The sequence below is a fragment of the Hypanus sabinus genome, chromosome 5, assembly GCF_030144855.1.
Source record: "Hypanus sabinus isolate sHypSab1 chromosome 5, sHypSab1.hap1, whole genome shotgun sequence".
Classification (NCBI taxonomy): Eukaryota; Metazoa; Chordata; class Chondrichthyes; order Myliobatiformes; family Dasyatidae; genus Hypanus; species Hypanus sabinus.
Genome location: NC_082710.1, coordinates 3,693,573 through 3,711,939, shown reverse-complemented (window position 1 = coordinate 3,711,939; position 18,367 = coordinate 3,693,573). Strand labels below are relative to the sequence as shown.

Sequence of the window (18,367 nt, the reverse complement as noted above, 5' to 3'; positions counted from 1 at the left end):
TTTGCAGTAAAGGGTTTCAAAGTTTAATTTTAAAACAAGGTACAGAGCTAGTTAAAAGCAAGTAACTATAAATGTTATAACAAGCAGAGAGCAAAAGCATTTGAATCATATATCATTTCATCTTTCAATCATCATTTTTTGTATGCTTTGAGAAAATGGGCTATTATCGCTGCTTTGTTTCTACTGTCCAGTCTTCAATGTAGCTTTAAAAATTCAACTAGTCACTTAAAAGGTGTAACATAATGTATAAGTAGATATTAATCAGATCACACGGTGGGTACAGACCTCTGGATTTAGATTTGATCTAATTACTGTGTTTCGCATGAGAAAAATAGCTTTGGCTTCTGTTGGCCAAGCGACAAAAATTCACAGTGATTTCACTTTACCCAACATATCCTTAAACATCCTTGCACTTTAAGAAGCACATTGGATTTATTTTGGAAAGCAAACATGCAGCTTCAGTAATATCAAGTTACTTTTAAGCGGACACAGGAAGTGACAGCTGGCATCACCAAAAACAACTGTCATCTTTAGCAACTTAAATGCATTTGAAATCCCTTGAAAATTATGACAAGGCTTGAGTACGTGAAAGGAAAATGTTGAGGAGCTGTGATTTCTGGCTATTTTAAAGGCTGCTGTACACAGGCCGACAAAAGAGAAGCTGTCTCCTTAATGAAGAATAGTTGGCAGGCATTAGGACGTGGGGGAAGCCAATAGCCCCATGGCATTAGCTCAGTGCAGGCCTGTGTCAGGGCAATTAGAGCTGCTCTGTGCTGTGCCGAGCACAACTGCTGTCACTCTTAATCTGTGCACCGATCGGTGGCACCAAATCTGAGATGGGGACCACAGGAAACACGACCGGCAGACCCATATTGCTTTGACAGTTGCACTCATCTAGAAATAATGCAAAATGCTATTTAGATGTATACACCATGACCCATTGCTCCAAAAAGAAAACAATCTAATGAGAGATTGAGGGGCTGCTAGAGCAAAAATAAATGCAGGAAATAGTACTTTGCTTCATAATTCTTCACTTTTCTTTCGGTTGTAGCTCCTTGTTATCACTGTTGGCTTAGGTTTTGTTTCAGTGTTCTGTGCCTCTAAAGCTTGAGAAAAGTACTTGAAAATAGAACTAAAACTCTTCCAGGAGGTTAGTTCATGCCGTTCTGTACCTAGAAATGAATGAAAAAGGAATACAGTTAATGTCCATACCCATGGTTTATGCAATATGGTTACATGCAGGTAATTTTGTTATATTATGGGGGAGAATCAAACATTCAGTGGCCACTTTATTAGGTACACCTGTACACCTGCTTGATACTGCAAATATCTAATCTATCAATCATGTGGCAGCAACTCAATGCATAAAAGCATGCAGACATGGTCAAGAGGTCAACATCAGAATGGGGAAGAAATGTGATCTAAGGGACTTTGACCATTGACTGATTGTAAACTACTGATATCCTGGGCTATTCACCCACAACAGTCTCTAGAATTTACAGAGTGGTGCAAAAAAACCAAAAAAATAACCAGTGAGCTGCAGTTCAGAGTGGGTGAAAGTGACAGAGGAGAATGGCCAGACTGGTTCAAGCTGACACCAAAGTGACAGTGACCCAGATAACCATGTTTACAACAGTGTGTGCAGAAGAGCTCCTCTGAACACACAACACGTCAAACCTTGAAGTGGATGGGCTACAGTAGCAAATATATACTCAGTAGTACTGGAGGTATGTAATAATCTGGCCATTGAGTATATAAGGATCTGATAGTAAAGAAACAGAATTAAATGATGTACTGGCAGAGTTTCATTTTTTACAAAAGTGTTCGATTAATTGGGATCCATCTAGAAATAAATATTCTGCATAAAATATGTACATGCAATCTAAAAGTTTGCTGTTCCATTTAGAGCAGAGGTTCCCAGTCTTTTTTATACCATGGTCCCTGGACCCCTGATTTAGAGTATCCCTCACAGACAACTAGATGTTGTATCTTACACTGCAGAACAGATCTGATGTGAATATTCTATTTCTAATTTAGCGGTATGCTAGCCTAGTCTGAAAACTTAAAGGGCAGTGAAAGATATTAGCACATGAAGCCAACTTTGAAACTCTATAGAGGGAGCCAAATTTTGTAACAGTACTCAACATGAGATTCCAAATCAACATGCTTCATGAATGAATATGACCTTGATGAATTATTGGATTTGAAATGACTCACTGAGTCAATGCTGGAGGGAGATATCAAGGGAGCCTGCCTCTTTCACAAGACAACATAGCTCAATTAGACCATAAGACACAGGAGGAGAATTAGGCCATTTGGCCCATTGACTCTACTCTACCCACCCAGTCTACAGCAGCACAAGACCACACTGGGTTCCACTCCTGTACCTGGTAAAGTGGCCACTGATTGTATTCCCAAATGCATAAAAAGTACCAAACCATCTTTCAAACAATACTAAAGGGTGCATAGAGCTGATGACAGTTCCTGTTTATAGCAGCATAGATAACAACTTTATTTCACAAAAGAATTAGTGCTCACCTATTAACAGAGGAAAAAGTACTTTCTGGTCTCACCTATGACTCTTAACCTTTGGCTGTCTCTTATAATCTCTAAAAGCAAAACTTTTTTTTCCTTTAAATATCAACTTTTACTTCCACCTTTATGATTTATTTAGTGATATAGCAGACCCTTCTGGCTCTTCAAGCTCGCTGCCCCAGCAATCCCACGGCCCCAATTAACCTAATCGCTGGACAATATACAATGAGCAATGAAGCTACTAATTGGTACATCTTTGGACTGTGAGAGGAAAGCAGAGCACAGAGGGAAAACCCACGCATTCCACAGGGTGGTTGTACAGAGACACCTTACACAGTGTTGAACTCCGAACTCCCAACACCCCAAGTTGTAATAGTGTCACAATAACTGCTACACTACTGTGGTGCCATAATGAATTAATACCATGTGGCCTGGGACATACAGAAAAAAGGCACTGAAAGGAGCCATGCTTGCATAGCAGTTAGCACAACCCTATTGCAGCATGGGGCGTCAAAGTGTGGAGTTCAGTTCTGGTGCCATCTGACAGGGGCCTGTACATTCCCCCACCCCATGAATGTGTTGATTTTGTCACACATCCCATACACTTACTGGTTGGTAGGTTAACTGGTCATTGTAAATTGTCCTGTGATTAGACGAGGGTTAAATCAATGGGTTGGTTGGTTGTGTGGCTCGAAGGGCTGGAATGGCCTGGTCTGCCCTTCATCTCAACAATAAAATAAATAAATAAGCGACATTATTATTTAAAAATACTGAAATGCTAATAAATGCAGCAGGATCTTTCCTATGAATGTTGATGTTTCATCAGGATTACACTTGGACCAGGATTTCTGTAAACTACAGATAAAAATAGTCAATTTGCTAATCCTTTGTGTCACAGCCCATTTAATCATTTATTTGGCAATTCATAATAATCAAAATAGAAAACTGTTACGAAAATTCTTTGTTTTACACAAAAGTAATTACACTTTGAGAATATGCTTCTGTCTCTAGATGAAACCAGGCTGTGTAAATATCATGTATAAACATTAAAAGCTTATAATTACAAGGCATTTTATGCTTGGATCAGGATTTTGTATTTCACGGTTATTCATGGACAAAGAATGTGAGGATGAAAGGGAAATGGTTTGTTTTATTTTAGTTCTGTACTTGGTCTGCACTTTTGCTTAGACAATGTATGTGAAGTCAAGTGTAAAACAATTCACACACTAAAGGACCATGTATCAATGTCCCTCAGAATAGAAGGACATCCCTTTAGAACAGAGATGAGGGGAATTTCTTTAACCAGAGAGTGAATCTGTAGAATTCATTACCACTGACAGCTGTGGAGGCCAAGTCATTGGGTATATTTAAAGTGGAGGTTGATAGGTTCTTGATTAGCCGTGGTGTCAAAGGCTATGGGGATAAGGCAGGAGAAAGAGATGGAGAGGGATAATAAATCAGCCATGATAGAATGATGGAGCAGACTGAAAGGGCTGAATGGTCCAATTCTGCACCCATGTCTTATGGTTTTATGGCTTTGGATTCTGATTGTGTGGATAGCTAGAGGCCTTTTCCCAGGGCTGATATGGCTAACACAAGGGGGCAAATTTTTAAAGTGCTTGCAAGTAGATACTTCCAGGGGTAAGTTTTTCACATAGAGAGTGGTGGGTGCATGGAATGCACCGCTGGCGATGGTGGTGGAGGTGGTTATAATAGGGTGTTTTAAGAGATTCTTAGATAGGTACATGGAGCTTACAAAAATAGAGGGTTATGCAGTAGGGTAATCCTAGGTAGCTTCTAGAGCAAGTTAAATGGTCAGCACACCATAGTGGGCTGAAGGGCCTGTAATGTACTATAGATTTCTATATTCTATGATAACATCTAGTTTCATTGGAACATTTCTCATTGTTAATACTGTTCAGATTGTCCATTCTGGTTAAAACACAGCTGAAAGTAGGCTGAAATAATGTCTGTCATGCTAGCTTTAGTGAGTGACAAATCAAGTTGCCCAATCAATTAAAGTTGTGATAAAAATGAAAGCAAGACAATGTGATGTGGGTCAGTCAGTTCCTGTGAACAGATGCTGGACTAAAGGAGGTCTGGCTTGCAAAATGCTAGTCAAGTGGTTCTGTCTATCACTTACAGGTGTGATACAGGACGTACATGTCAGGGACTCAGTGCACAGAAAATCAAGGCAGCTTTTCCCAGTGATTCATCTGCATGATCAATTCACTAATCAGACCAACGTCTATTCAATAGCTTGTTGAACCAAACACACACCACATGTCACTGGTAATTATGAAACAAAAAAACGCTCGGCACATCAGTAAAGGTGTTGTATAAAACTGACAGGTACATAACGCTTTATAAATCTACTGATACTGAATTACAGAAATATGAATCAAAAAGAGTTTGCACAATGAGTGAGTGAAGTTACTAGGGCAGAAGTAATGGATTGAAGCAAAAAACAAGTCAATAAGCCAGCAAAACAAATTGCTGTGAATTTGCACAGCTCTTAAATGCTACCAAATGTTGTCATGTAGTCATTTTAACAGAACAAAAATACTAACAGAAAGAATCATAAGTTTGTATAATTCCCACTCAGGACTGGAAAAGGGTGGACTATAGCATGCTAGAGTAACACACACGGAGTGCTGGAGGAACTCAGCAGGTCAGGCAGCACCTGTGGAAAGTAATAAGCGGTCAGCATTTCAGGCAGAGACCCTTCAACAGGTTTGGAAAGCAAGGAGGAAGAAGCCAGAATAAGGAGGAGTGGGGAGGGTAAGAGTACAAGCTGGAAGGTCTAGGTGAAGCTAGGTGATGGGGAAGGTGGTTGGGTGAGGGAGGGGATTAAGTAAGAAGCTGGGACGTGATAGGCAGAAAAGGTAAAGGGCTGAAGAAGATGGAATCTGATAGAGAGGAGAGTGGACCATGGGAGAAAGGGAGGAAGGAGGGGAACCAGAGGGAAGTGATGGGCAGGTGAGGAGAAGAGAAGGGATAAGAGGACAGTCACAATGGGAAATCAAAAAGAGAGAAGGAGAAGGGGGGATATATTATCAAAAACTAGACAATTAAATGTTGGAGCCAACTCTGGTGGAATTTTTTTATGTTCAATGAACCTTCCTCATCAGTATCATCCCTCAGGCAGCAGTTCATGTGTTAGTTATTTCCCTGATCATATTTGTTACTGAAGTTCCAGTGATTATTTGAAAATATCCCCTCCCCACCTTCTTATTCTCGTTTCTTCCCCCTTCCTTTCCAGTTCTGATGCAGGGTCTCAGCGTGAAACATCTACTGCTTATTCCCCTCTATAGATGCTGCCCAACCTGCTGAATTCCTCCAGGATTTTGTGTGTGTAACTCTAGATTTCCAGCATCTGCAGAATCTCTTCTGTTTAGAAAATCAGAAGAGCCATTCCCACACACTAATTGAATATGTGGACAACTGATCTCGAGACAGGTTGATATCCTCTTTCCTGCTGCTGATTTTTGACTCCAGAAACTAATAAAAGAGCTATTAAAAAACTCAATTTAATTTGACAATCAGACAAAAAGATTTGTAGAAACAGTTGCTGACCTTCAACACGTGAGATCAGATCAAAATATTGGCCTAAGAATTATTCAGATATTAAATTTGAATATATTTAGTGTCAAACTAAAGGGTGGTGATAGTTATTTGCTAATTAAGCTGCAAGAAAGAAACATTTAACATACCAGTGTTAAAATTACACACAACATTATTATGTGTAGAGTAGTAAATACAATACCAGAGCCTCATTAGTTTCGAAGTGTTGATTTACTCTAGCAGATATTTGTAATACATCGGGTACAAATAAGATATCTCTATTAACAAGTGCATTTGCTCACACAATTGGTAAAGATTTAAAGGTTAGCTTTGTTTGTCGCATACACACCAAAAACATTGATGCATTGCTTTGCATCAAATCAAATCAGTGCCAACACAGCATGTCCACACAGTCATGGGGAAAACGTACAAATTCCTTACTGACAGTGATGGAAATTGAACCGATTGGTAATCACTGGTGCTGTAAAGTGATTGTGTTAACTGCTATGCTACCGGGCTGCCCCTACCTGATTTATCTGAGTATCTGATTATCTTAGTTGATCAACCAGGAGTTACATATTTAATCTCTGCTAGTTTTACAAGTGTGATCATTCTTTAACTTATATAGTTAATTCAAATCACTTATAATTTATATCCAATTTGAAATTCCTTAGCTTCTTTTCTGCAGGGAAGAGCATTCAAACTTCTCTAGCCTTCACAGCTCTGAGGTGAGTTGACTTTTTAAAGCATCATACTGACGGTTTCTAATGGAACCAGTCATGAACACTCCGGTTGAATTTCCACAAGTCTGGGGTGCATGAAGAGCAGTCACGGAGACAGAATAGTCACTGAATTGAAGATGATCACTTTTGACTCGTCATTATGCACTGCTTTAAAGAATTTAAAATGTTCTCAGGAAAAGTATACTTTCTGTTTATGATTTAAGGAACATATATGAATTTATTTTGTTGATGGGTTTATCCATATTATGTCAATAACTATTAAAAAGTTAGCAATACATTTCTTTGATCAAATATACACTTTAATGAAAAAGATGGTTGACAGAGCTGTTTACTTATTTAGAGATATAGCATGGAATAGACCTTTCCAGTCCTTCAAACCACGCAACCCAACAATCCCCTGATCTAACCCTAGCATAATCACGGGACAATTTACAATGACCAACTAACCCACTAACTGGTACATCTTTGGACTGTGGAAGGAAACTGGAGTACCTGGAGGAAACCCACACAGTCTATGACAGGACGTACAAACTCCTTACAGAAGATGCTGGGACTGAACACCAAACTCTGATGCTCCAAGCTGTAATAGCTAACTGGTACACTACCATGGCATCATACAGTTGTACACTATAGAATTTGACACATGGCCACAATGTCCATGGCGACCTTTCTGCCCACCTATACAAATCCTATCTGTCTGTGTAAGGCCCATGTCCTTCTTTGCCTAGTCTACTCAATTCTCTAAATTTTTTTTTAATGTAGTGATTGCATCTGATTCCACGGACTTCTCTGGCAGATTTGTCCACATATAAATTACATTCTACTTATAAATGTTTCTCTCATATCCAATCTCCCATCTTAAACCTATATCCTCTTAATTTTGATAAGCTTTCTTTGGGGAAAAAGATCCTTTCTATCTCTCTGATCTATACTTCTAATTAATACACCTCTATCTATCTCTATCACCTCTCTGTCTCATTCAAGGGAAAATAAGCACAGCCTATCTATTCTCTCCCCACAAGTAAAGTCCAGCACTGCACATATAGTAAAGATTCAATATAATGTCCCAACTAATATCACATCATCAAGTTCAGGAACAGTTATTACTCTTCAGCCATCAGGCTCTTCAACCAGAGGGGATATTGTAACTTTACTCACCCCAAGACTGAACTGTTCCCACAACCTATGGACTCAATTTCAAGGACTCTTCATTTCATGTTCTCAGTATTCATTTCTTATTTATTTATTAATAACATTTTTTTCTTTATTTTTGTAGTTGGACAGTTTGTTTTTTTTTGCACATTGGTTGATTGTCCGTCCTGTTGTGTGTTGTCTTTCATTTATTCTATTGTGTTTCTTATATTATCTGTGACTGCCTGCAAAAAACTGAATTTCAAGGTTACATATGGTGACAAATATGTACTTTGATAATAAATTTACTTAGACCTTTGATCTGTTATATTCCATACCCTGATTCATGAAGGCCAGCATACCATATGCATTCTTCACCATCCTATTTATCCAGGTTGCTGTTTCAGAGATTTGAGATTTAGTATTCAAGATTGTTTAATGTCATTCCCTGTACACAAGGGTAAGGGAGAACGAAATAATTGTTACCCCAGATCTGATGAAGCACAAAAAATGATAAAAGATCATTAATAAAAATTTAATAAACCTAATACAATAGGGTCTCTTAGGTAGGTAGATGAAGCTTAGGAAAATAGAGGGCTATGGGTAACCCTAAGTAATTTCTAAATTAAGTACATGTTCGGCACAGCATTGTGGGCTGAAGGGTTTGTATTGTGCTGTAGGCTTTCTATGCTTCTATAAATACATAATACACAGATCGATTGTCCATATAGATACACTAGGCTACACATTAGGTGACTGACAAGAAACAATAAAATTGCAGTGGAGTTAGCAAGTGGAGGTGTTGATCAGTCTTACTGCTTGGGAAAAGTGATTGTTTTTGAGTTTGGTGGTCCTGGTATGGATGCTATGTAGCTTCCTCCTTGATAGGAGGGGGACAAACAGTTCATGAGCAGGGTGGGTGGGATTTTTAATGATATTGCTGGCCTTTTTCAGTACCTTTCTGTATATATATCGTTGATGGTGGGTAAGCTGGTGCCAGAGATGCCATGGGCAGTTTTGACTACCCATTGTAGAGCCTTCCTGTTGGCCAGTGATGCAGATTGTTAGGATGCTCTCCACTGCACATCTGTAGAAGGTCATGAGTACTGATGAGAATAGTCCAGTTCCCTTCAGCTTTCTCAGAAGACAGATGTGTTGGTGAGTTTTCTTGATTGTGTCAGACGTGTTCTGGGATCATGAGAGGTTGTGGGAGGAGACTGAATCTGTGGATTTGAACTCTAAGATCCCTCTGTCCATCAACATTATTCATTGCTTCACCATTTAATACCTGTGTCTATCACTTAGTTGACTAGTATTGGAATTATATTGCATCTACCAACATTCTCTCTGATCTATACCTTACTGTAGTCTTAAGCTGCCACAATGCCATCCAGATTCTGTCAACTGCAAACTTATTGATCACACCTCTTACCTTCACATTCAAGTTGTTAATAGAGACCACAGCTGGTCACAGGGGCTGAGTTCAAGTGCTGGTAAGTTATATTACAGCTGTACAAAAGGCCACATTTATAGTATTGTGTTCAATTCTGGTCACCTCATTATAGGAAGGCTGTGGAGTGGGTGCGGAAAGGGTTCATCGGGATGCTACCTCGTCTGGAGGACAGACTCTATGAAGAAATAAGTGGGTATGTTTTCTCTAGAGCAGTGGAGGATGAGGGAAGATTTATTAGAAGTTTATAAAATTATGCAAGCCACCGACAGACAGCCAATATCTTTTTCCCGGGACTGGAATGCAGAGAGGGATATATTGAAGGTGAACTAGGGAAGTGCTAAGGAGATGTGCAGGACAAGGTTTTTTACAAAGAGAGTAGTTGGTGTCTGAAATGCATTACCAGGGGCGGTGTTAGAAGCTGATAGGATAGGAATGCTTAAGAGACTCAAACAGGCAGATAAATATGAAAAAAAGGGAGGAACATGGTCAGTGTGCAGGGAAGAGCGACTGGAGAGGTTATAAGTCACTAATTTAGAAAACATTGTGGGAAGGACCTGCCCACGTACATTGTTCCTGTCAGGAATGTCTAAGCAACTTTAACTTTGGAATCATTGTTGGTAGCAGTGGATTTAGTTTGAGTCTCTCAGAAACTGCTGATCTCTTGGGATTTTCACGTACAACAGTCTTGAGAGATTACGTTAAAACAAAAAACATCCAGTGAGCGTTGGTGAAAACGCTTTCCTAAAGGGAGAGGTCAGAGAAGAATGGTAGCCTGGTTGAAGCTGACAAGAATGTGACAGTAAATCAAATTAACACGTGTTACAACAGTAGTGTGCAGCAGAGCACCTTTGAATGCACAAAACCTTTGAAGTGAATGTGCTACAACAGCAGAAGACCATGATCATACATGTAACACCCTGGGAAAGGTTTCATTGCTAAAGTGATGGTCATTCTGTTGAAGCAGTGTTTGGGTTATGGTTAGAGATAACGGGTACTTTGGAATGTGAGCCGTCCAATGAGGGGAGTATGTTTTCCTGCTGTGTGCTTGACACTGGGGTGAGCTGGGTCCTTTGTTCGGCAAGAAATGGAGAGAGAAGATGCCAGAAAGCAGGGGTCATAGATACAGAAAGGAGGGGACTTGGAGACGACGAAGCCCGGGGAAATCGATGGAGGATCGGCGAAAGGGAAACCATGAGCTCCAACTTGTGCACATTCGACTGTTTCATTAAAATAGACCCTTTCCTTTTTGTTTTTCTTTACTAACCCTTCAGTCAAATTAAGAATTATAAAGCTAAATTGTTTAATTGCACGTGGTGTACTGTCTGTTATTTTGTGGTATTGATTTGAAACAAATCACGCAGCATCCACACAAACTGGAGATTTTGTACCTCAATTTTACATGTTTGGCAGGGCCAGAGATTGTCTTCCCTAGATTATGCAGCCGGCAGAAGCTGACGTTTACATACACTTCTAGCACTAGCCTCAGCCTTGCTAGCGTTGACTCCAATTAACCAGGCTGCATTGGATTCCATGTGCCAAAAGTCAGGTGGAACACATCAAATGTCTTACTAAAGTCCATATAGACCATGTCTACTATCCTGTTTAATTCAAATAATTTATTAACATTTCTATATTTAATGATCCAGCTACCTGTGCACAAATGTCTTCTGATTCCAATTATCAGAGGCATAACAAATATGATTCTTTAAAGTTAATACATTGTAATCTTGTGGGAAACAGACATGAATTAACTCTGCTTCTTCTGACCCACTGGAGATATTTATCAGGTGTGCTGCATATACAGGGCCTTTAGCATGTCAATGATTTCCACCCTGACACTCCCCCCCCCCCCCCATGATGGTAGAGGGTCAATCTTTTTGACCTTCTACCATCAGGCAGGAGGTACCATCACATTAGGACAAAGACTTTTAGGATGGAAACAGCTTCTTCCCTCAAGCTGTAAGACAACTCAACTCGCTGCCACCGTCCAAGTGTCATCATGTATGAACTGCCAGTAGCACTATACTGTTTACTTTTTAACATGTATCGTATAAGCATCTTATCATTTGCTAATTTGTTTATGTGTAATGTATCAGTTATATGCACTGTGTTGTGCATTTAGTCCAGAGGGACGTTGTTTTGCTTGGCAGTATACATGTATAGGATTGAGAGACAATAAACTGAACTTGGCAACACGTACAAACACGCTGGAGGAACTCAGCAGGTCGGGCAGCATCCGTGGAAATGAGCTGTCAACGTTTTGGACCAAGACCCTTCATCAGGACTGAAGAGGGAGGGGGCGGGGGCCCTATAAAGAAGGTGGGGGGAGGGTGGGAAGGAGAAGGCTGGTAGGTGCCAGGTGAAAAACCCATTAGAGGAAAGATCAAGGGGTGGGGGAGGGGAAGCAGGGAGGAGATAGGCAGGAGAGGTGAAGAAGGAATGTAAGGGGAAAGCACTATGGGTAGTAGAAGAAGGCAGAATCATGAGAGAGGTGATAGGCAGCTGGAAGAGGAGACAGAGTGAAACTGGGATGGGGGAACGGAGAGGTAGGGAATTACTGGAAGTTGGAGAATTCAATGTTCATACCAATGTTTGATCACAGCATCTGTAGTGTACTTTGTGTTTAATAAACTGAACTTGACTTAAAGTTAAACTCCGTTTACTTACATACAAGTAATGATTATCTTAAGGATTATAGCGTACACAGAATATAATAAAATTTGCCTTCAACAATATTTACTTGCTTACATTTCTGCAAAATAACTTATTGTATTATTCTAATCATTGAAGTAGATTTAAAGTAATTTATTCACAGTAAACACAAGTCCAGAAATTACAGTCACTGATGTTTTTTTGGTAAACAGTTAATGTATTTGTATTTTATTTAGCTCTGTACTTCAATGACATGAATTATTAACATGGGTATTCTAATGATGTGTGGAGAAATACCATAGAAACGCATTTGCTTTTGTTCACTAACCAAAATCACTTCTGACTATATTTGTCTGTTATCACAGCAGTAGTGGTGCAAGAATTTCCAAATGATTAATAATTTACTAAGGCAGTCTGGACTCTCCAATATAGTAAGTATTATTGATTTGCACAAAAATTCTGAGAAATCAAAGAAAAGCATTAAATATCACGACTATCATGTGACCATTTCAACAGCTTCTTCCAATTTTACTGTATATAATTTCATGATTGCTTTAGCATTTGGCCCATCTAAGAAAATTCTTGTAGACTTTTAAATTCAGAGGCTTATAGTTATATACTCAAAATATCTGAACATCAAAATACTACAGGTATGATAGAGACATACAGTGTTGTACTATCGAAGGGAAAATTAATAATGTATTTATAATATTGTCTGATGTAGGCAAACTCACTAAAACCAACAGAAAATGCTGGAGGAACTCAGCAGCCAGAAACATCTTGGAGAGGGATAAGCAGTTGACAATTCAAGCTCAGATCCTTCATCAGGATGCTGAAACTGGACATTTTATCAGGTATGCCTGCTCATTAATGCAACTACCTCATCAGCCAACCATGTGGCAGCAACTCAAAGCATAAATACATGCAGACATGGTCAAGAAGTTCAGTTGTTGTTCAGACCAAACATCAGAAAGGGGAAGAAATGTGATCTAAGTGACTTTATGGAATAATTTTGGTGCTAGACGGGTTGGTTTGAGTATCTCAGAAACTGCACATCTCCTGGGACTTCCACACACAACAGTCTCTAGAGTTTACAGATAATGTGAAAAACAAATAGATCCAGTGAGTGCAGTTCTGTGGGTGACAATGCCTTGTTAATGAGAGACATCAGAGGGGAATGGTCAGGCTGGTTCAAGCTGACAAGAAGCGGACAGTAACTCAAATTTGTTACAAACTCAAACACGTTACAACAGAGGTGTGCAGAAGAGCATCAAACCGTGAGGCAGATGGGCTACAGCAGCAGAAGGCCTCGAACGCACACACAGTGGCCACTTTATTGGGTGTAGGAGGTGCCAAACAGAGAGGCCACTGAGTGCATATTTAAGTACTTGGACAACAGATACTCACTATATTTAAACCACCTTTCATGTTGGAATTACATCTTAGCAGGTCAGTGAGGAACTAATAAGACAGGAAGGTAAATCTCCTCCAGGACAAGTTTACAAATTTGAATAATGTTAGGGGGAGCTTTACTTGGTGGCTAGACACCAGAACAGTGAGGGTGGTCCGGTATCCATCAATTTGCATTGTTTGATTTCAATGCTGATATAATGTGCTTGATATGCAGAGATGCAGGGTGAGGTTTCCTGCTAGTTCCAGATAATAATAAAGTCATTGCTCTGATACGATCTCCATTCCAAATAAATTACTCTGCTCTTTTATAAGAAAGAATTATTTAAAACAACCTTGATTTAGTCTTTGTGAGTCAGTCATGCCAGGTGGAACTGAGGCAGGTTCTGGTCATTAGTTATTTAGAGATACAGTGTGGAACAGGCCCTTCCAGCAACCTACCGATTTAACCCCGGCATAATCACAGGACAATTTACAATGACCAATTAACCTACTAACCGGTATGGTTTTGGACTGTGGGAGGAAACTGGAGCATGCCAAGGAAACCCATTCACACACAAGAAGGAACGTACAAGCTTGCTTACGGAGGACATTGGAACTGAACTCCGAACACTGATGCTCCAAGCTGTAATAACATTGAGCTAACCGCTACGCTACTGTGTAACGTAGTGGGTTAGCTCGATGAAATTCTTATTTATATTTTGAAATACTTTGTACATCCTTTGGATTTCAGTTTGCTTTTGAACATTTTCAACAGATTTGCTGCTGGGTGTCAGAAATTGCAAAACTTCTCTCAAAAACTGAGATCAATGTATATCAACAGAGGGTAACGTTGGTGATGGAGGGAAGACATTACCAAAGGTAAAAAATGTCATTCAGTTCCTCAGGGAATTTTTAATTTATCAAACAGCTTAGTGAAGGCAGATAGTTTACTATCTGTTGGTTGAAGAGAATGTATATATCTCTGGACTCAGATGCTTCCCTTGGTGTGAGAAGCAGCCCAAAGACATACATCCAGGACCTTATTGACATTCTTCCCCTCATTCTGTACATATACCCTCCAGTGAACAATACTGAAAATAAGAATCTAAAAGCTGATTCTCTGGAACTAAGGTAGGAAATACTTATTTATTAAGGACTTTCCAGAGTCATAGTGCAGTATGGCACAGAAACAGGTTCTTTGGCCCACGCAAAATGCCTAGTACTCTTCCGCATTGATGCTGCAAGGCTTGCTGAATTCCTCCAGCATTTTGTGTGTGTTGCTTGGATTTCCAGAATCTGCATATTTTCTCTTGTTTATTTTGGGTTCTTCAGCCCATCTAGTCCGTGCTGACCTGATCTTCTGCCTAGTCCCATTTACCTGCACCCTGATCAGAGCCCTCCATTATCCCTCCCTATAAGACAATAAGACATAGAAGCAAAATTAGGCCATCTGGCCTATCGAATTGACTCTGCCATTCAATCATGGCTGATTTATTTTCCCTCTTATCTCAATTGTTCTGCCCCCGGTGACTTCCTTCTATTCTGAGGCTGTGCCGAATGGTTCTAAACACTCCCACTATTGCAAACATAGTCTCCACAGCCACCAGATCTTGGCCTTTTAATATTCAGTAGATTTCAATGAGATCTCCTCTCATTCTTATAAACTCCAGTGTGTAAAGGCCCAGAACTATCAAACGCTCCTCATACATTAACCTTTTCATGCCCACGATCATTCTTGCAAACCTCTCTGGAACCTCTCCAATACAAGCACATCCTTTCCTAGATTTAGGGCCCAAAATTGCCATGTATTCATCTAAATTTTAAATGCTGTAATTCTAACCAAATCTACAAAACTAATTCAAATAATAATTAAGCAAAGTAAGCATTATAACTAGATAGTGCCTGTCTTCTTACTTTAAGAGAAAGGCCAGTTTACTTTTACAGTGCCAAAAATAGGACTAGCTTATAAACAACAGCTTTAAACTTCCATGGAGGTGTTTCATATTTGTTCATTATGTGCCATGTCATGATGTGGACTATCGTGGTCTTTCAAGACCATGATTGCTCCTGAAAAATTTTTCTACAGAAGTGATTTGACAGTGCCTTCTTCTGGGCAGTGTCTTTACAAGATGGGTGACCCCAGCCATTATCAATACTCTTCAGAGACCACCCACCCACCTGTGTTCAGTGGTTGCATATCGAGGACTTGTGAGATACACCAGCTGCTCCCATGGCTTCATATGGGGCTAAGCACCCTAAGGCCAAGGGTGAACTGCATGCTAGCAGAGGGAAAGGTGCACCTTATACCTCCTTTGGTAGAGATATATCTCCACCCTGCCATCTAATATCTATTTTAAATTACCCCCTCTCACCATGAATGCATGCCTTCTGGTATAAGACATTTTAACCCTGGGAAAAAGGTACTGTCTGTTGGCTCTATCTGTACCTCTTATAATCTTATAAACCTCTCTTAGATCTCCCCTCAGCCTCCGCTGTTCCAGAGGAAAGTCAATAATACTGAACAAAATGTGTTTGTTAATACATGTAATCCTTCTTTGAAACATCAGGCAAATTGCAGCTATGTGTAAAAGCCCTTTGATTTGGCAGCTGAACCCCAATGACAGAGTTTTGGTTTATTGGAAGCCACCAAAACAAGGTTGGCCATGCCAATGGCTATTGGGACTGTCTGGTAAAGGAAGTCATTGAAATAAAACTAGAGGAAAAGAATCTTAACAAGGTCTCACTCAAGTAAGAACTGGAATTTGATTGTATACAAGGTGGGGAAACAGAAAGCTGATTGGATGAGGAGGAACCAACCAGGAGTGACAGACAGAGTATATTCATTATGTACACTGGGAAAGCACTAGATCTTTTCTCTGTGTATTAGTTCCCAGTAGTTATTGATGGAGGAATTTATTCAGTGTACACTGCCACGTTCTTTCGATTGACTGCAGATGAACAAACTCAGCGCAATCACCGAGTGCAGATAATGGACTGTCTTCATACAATGCTGTCCTCCAAGTATTCACTTTTATTGCAACATCTACGATGACTGCCAACATCTTCACATTCCTTGTAGTTCCTAACTGTTTGAAGTAGTGAAATCGTTTTATTTTCACTCCCAGCGTTTCTGGCATCTTAAAGCCTGAATGCTTGAAACGGCAGTAAGCAAAATAATTCTAGATTGTCTTACTGTTTATTACTCTTGCTAACTATCAGTCACAAAAGTCACGGTTTTTCTAATGCAAAAACACATGACCTACACTAGTTAGAAACTGTTTGGCAACAGTCCCCTGACTGAATTAAGCGGCGTAGTGTCCTAAATAAATGAAGAGAATCCTGGATTGTTTTTCATTAGTATTTATACTTTCAGAGGCGGTTGCTTCGATTAAAGGGTAGACCAGTTAACCAGCATCCACTGTACTTTCAGTAAATATATTACTTGTCATTAACTTTCTTCTCTCTTTATCTCAGTTAAAACTGCTGAACCTTTACAGAGGTTCACTTTTACAAGAAAAGATACTCCTTCAGTGGTGTACTCATTTCCTTATTCTTCACATGAAAGGTTTTATAATGAAAAATGACTTACTATTTGATTACAAGAGGCCGTCTTGTCAAGCCTGACCTATTCACATATGCTCTTCCAGCAATGGTTGCTGCTCGATGATTAAAAGTGGGAATCCTAATTGACTTCACCCATCTACACAGGGCATTTAGATCAACGGTGGCATTGGGCCCACCTAACTCAAATTAAGTACCTCAGTTCAGACTTGAGATCAAGCCTAAAGCCTTATTGGACTGAATGGTATAACCCAATCACCAAACAATTAGAGAAACACTTGTATATTAAATATTTTAGAAACAAAATGCCAAATTAATGTAAAAATTATTCAATTAGACATGTGAGCAGAATTAGGCCATTTGGCCCATCTAGCCTGTCCTGCCATTCCATCATGGCCGATTTAGTATCCCTCTCAACCCCATTTTCCTGCCTTCTCTCCATAACCTTTAACATCCTTACTAATCAGAACCTATCAACCTCCAGTTTAAATATACCCAAACGACTTGGTCTCCAGCTATGTCAATGCATTCCACATATTCACCACCCACTGGCTAAAGAAATCTCTCTTCATCTCTGTTCTATTTTGAGGCTGTGCCCTCCAGTCCTAGACTCACCCACTATAGGAAACATCTTCTCAACATCCAACTCTATCTGGCCTTTTAATGTTCCATTGGTTTCAATGGAATTCCCACTCATTCTTCTAAACTCCAACAAGAACAGACCCAAAGCCATTAAACATTCCTCATACATTAACCCTTTCATCCCCGGGATTATTCTCATGAAACTACTCTGGACCCTCTCCACTTCTGAATTTATTGCAGCTTTCCAAATTCACATCCTGCTTACATTGAAGTTCTTGCTCAAATCCCTCCAATCAGATCGTACTAAATCAGTGAGTCATTCTGCATGGAAACAGGCCATTCATCTCAACAATCACTGACCATGGAATTGCGTTAATCCTATACTAATCCTATTTTGTCCTTCCACCAACTCTCCCCCAACTCTCTCAATATTTATCTATCTATCTACTTATTTTTTTACAGATACAGTGCAGATCAGGCCCTTCTAGTCCTTTGCGTTGCACCACCCAGCAGCACCCAATTTAACCTTCACCTAATCAGAGGACAATTACAATGACAAATTACCTACTAACTGGTACATCTTTGGACTGTGGAACAAAACTAGAGCACCTGGAGAAAACCCTGGGTGAACATACAGAATCCTTACAGAGGACATGGGAATTGAACTCCGAACTCCACCAGCCCTAGCTGCAATAGTGTCACACTAACCGTTAATCTACCCATTCGAACAAATGTTTAACTCTGGTCCTATCTC

At 39.8% G+C, this 18,367-nt stretch overlaps 1 protein-coding gene across 4 annotated transcripts in view; it reads right to left on the bottom strand.

Annotated features, from left to right (window-relative positions):
- Positions 1-108: 108 nt before the first annotated feature.
- Positions 109-18,367, bottom strand: part of fam172a (family with sequence similarity 172 member A) — a 563,544-nt gene continuing 545,285 nt past the window's right edge. For all 4 annotated transcript variants that reach the window (XM_059969313.1, XM_059969311.1, XM_059969314.1 and 1 more), the window contains exon 11: positions 109-1,172. In XM_059969313.1, coding sequence (XP_059825296.1) covers positions 1,021-1,172 — 152 coding nt within the window. In that variant the 3' untranslated portion in view covers positions 109-1,020. The remainder of the gene's footprint in view (positions 1,173-18,367) is intronic.